The sequence below is a fragment of the Trypanosoma rangeli genome (assembly GCF_003719475.1).
Source record: "Trypanosoma rangeli strain AM80 chromosome Unknown Tra_15.4_contig_00969, whole genome shotgun sequence".
Lineage (NCBI taxonomy): Eukaryota > Euglenozoa > Kinetoplastea > Trypanosomatida > Trypanosomatidae > Trypanosoma > Trypanosoma rangeli.
The window spans coordinates 1-2356 of NW_021706720.1; the positions used below are offsets into that span (position 1 = coordinate 1).

General features: G+C 52.0%; 1 protein-coding gene across 1 annotated transcript; it reads right to left on the reverse strand.

Annotated features, from left to right (window-relative positions):
- Positions 1-279: 279 nt before the first annotated feature.
- Positions 280-2356, reverse strand: TraAM80_10445 (trans-sialidase; the record flags this gene model as incomplete). Its single annotated transcript, XM_029387062.1, has 1 exon — positions 280-2356. A coding segment is annotated over one exon (2077 nt), but the record flags the coding sequence as incomplete, so codon positions are not given.

Consider the following 2356-nt stretch of genomic DNA (forward strand, 5'->3'; position numbering starts at 1 on the left):
AAACAAATACACACAAAAAAAACGGTGATTCGCCTCCAGTCATTGCTAGAAGCGAACAATATAAAAACAAAAATGGACTGAATAAAATACATCAGGACCCAGTTGTACTGGCGCCGAGAGGAGTGCGCAATTTGTGGGTCAAAAAAAGAAACGTCGTGCGTAAAAAAACACACACACACAAAATGTGTAACTACATGAGACTTTATTTACTTCTGAAAGCGCGTGGAGAGACGGAGATGCTCTCAGTAGAAGCACAAACTCCCCTCCACCGGGGTCCACTCAGCACAGGGCCGCAAAGCCCCATAGCCCCAATAGCAGCAGAAACAGCCGAGACACACACCCACGCACTGTGCCGTCACCCCTTCCTGAATTGGGCCTCACACGTGTAAGGTTGTCGAAAGCAACGGAGCTGGCACCAGAAAGAGAAATGTTGGATGTGTCCTTCGCAAGAATCGCGCTGGTGCTTTCGGATCCAACAGCCGGCGAAGACCCCGACTCCTCAGCAGCACTGTGATTGCCTTTATGGGCCTCCTCTGGTAGAGGTCCTTTAGGATTCAAACCGTCACCAACCCTCTTTTCTCCAGGTTTCAGCTTGGAGGTAATCTCCCCATCATTCCCCAGCGTTGTGAGTGGCCCCTCAGCAGCCGGTGTTGGAAGTGTGACTTTGCTGGCACTGAGGCTCGTGAGCTCATTATCATCAAGTGCCTCGTTGTACAGCAGGACATTGCCCACCGTCACGTCAACCTCGCCTGTCCCCTTAGCACCGTCGCCGCCAACGTAGAAGTCCAAGACACCGCGTGAGGTATACTCAGAGAGCGGAACTCTCTCCTGAATAGGCTCATTATTGTCAACGTACACATACAACGATTCCCCAAGCTTTTTCAGTACCACTTGATACGTTGTGCCAGGCTGCCACGTACCATCTTTATCTGACAACCCCTGAGACTTTCCGTTGACAGTCACTCCCCACTTCTTGTCCTTCGTGTAAAACAGACCAACGAGCACAGTGCTGGCATTGTCATTCATCCTCACACCCATCAAAGGAACAGGACTGTCTGCCTCCGGCACCACGTCAATCATCACCGTCGCCACAAGAGTGAACTCGCTGTTCACAAAGTAGTACGGTTGGAACTGCCTCAGCTTGCCCACCGGCCACTCCGTCCCCGCTCCTGCGCCTCGGAACCTCACTCCCCACTCCGTGCCTGCCACATTCCCACCATGCACCGTTGCGTTCACTCCGAGGTATTCGTCCTTCCATAAATTCCCCTCCAAACTGTTGGACCAAAAGCCAGCCAGCCCTTCCGTGGGAACAAAACTTTTACAAACATTCTTTATCCGCGGATCAACAGTGCCAATGGAAAGGCAGTTGTTGAGTGCGGTGTCCATATCTTTCCAGGCCTTCACCACGCTCTTTATCCGCTCCAGCTGCTCAGTCAGGCTCACGGCGACAAGACTGTATGAATCTCCGCTCTTCTTATTCTCGTACAGTAAAATCAACTCCTTCTTGTCGGCTCTGTACAGCAAGGAGCTGGCGGCGGCGTCATCACCTTCGCGAGACACCGGCCCAACGTCGTGCACACGGACATTGTCTGTCATCCAAAGATGCAGCTGATCCTCTCCCTTCTCCTCAGAATACACCGGCATGGTAAGCAGCATCACCTTCATTCCATCGATGGTTGCAGTGATGAAACCACTTCGCGCGCCCTCCCCTTTTCCATCACGTGAATTGCCCCACACTTGAGAAATTGGCTCACTGCCCGGCAAATAGTCATGAAGTGCAAGAGTCCTGTATACATGATAGGAGCCATCCGTGCAGGGAGCTATCATGAAGATGCGTCGGTCATCGACTTCGCCCCACTCCACAATCGATGGATTGTGGCAACCCTCACCCATCGGATCGACCAAAGGCTCCCATTTATTCTCTGACGGGGTGAAGTGCACAGCCTGCAAAACGTTCTTTCCATTCTTTGTGGTCTGCATGGGAAACACAAGTCTGCCGTCACTCATCACAGTACCCGACCCTCCGACAGCAGATAAATAACTCAGGGGTATAACAAACACTCCGAACCGAATTTCCACCGCATAGGTCTCGTTCCACTGGACTTTCTTCTCTCCACCCTCAGTGGCAATCCCCTTCACCAGCACAATCTTACATCCACTTCGATCAGCCTCTCTGGTCTCCGGTGTTGCACGGCTGCAGCTTCCCAGCAGCATATAGACACTATTGCCACTCACAATTGTCGTTGGTCGCACTGTGTCCCTCACTTTGTTGTCACCTTCCTTCAGCAGCTGTGTGTGAAAGGAACCTGTGCCTGCAACCATTGGAATCTCAGTCGGTTCTGGTCCAATTCCCTTG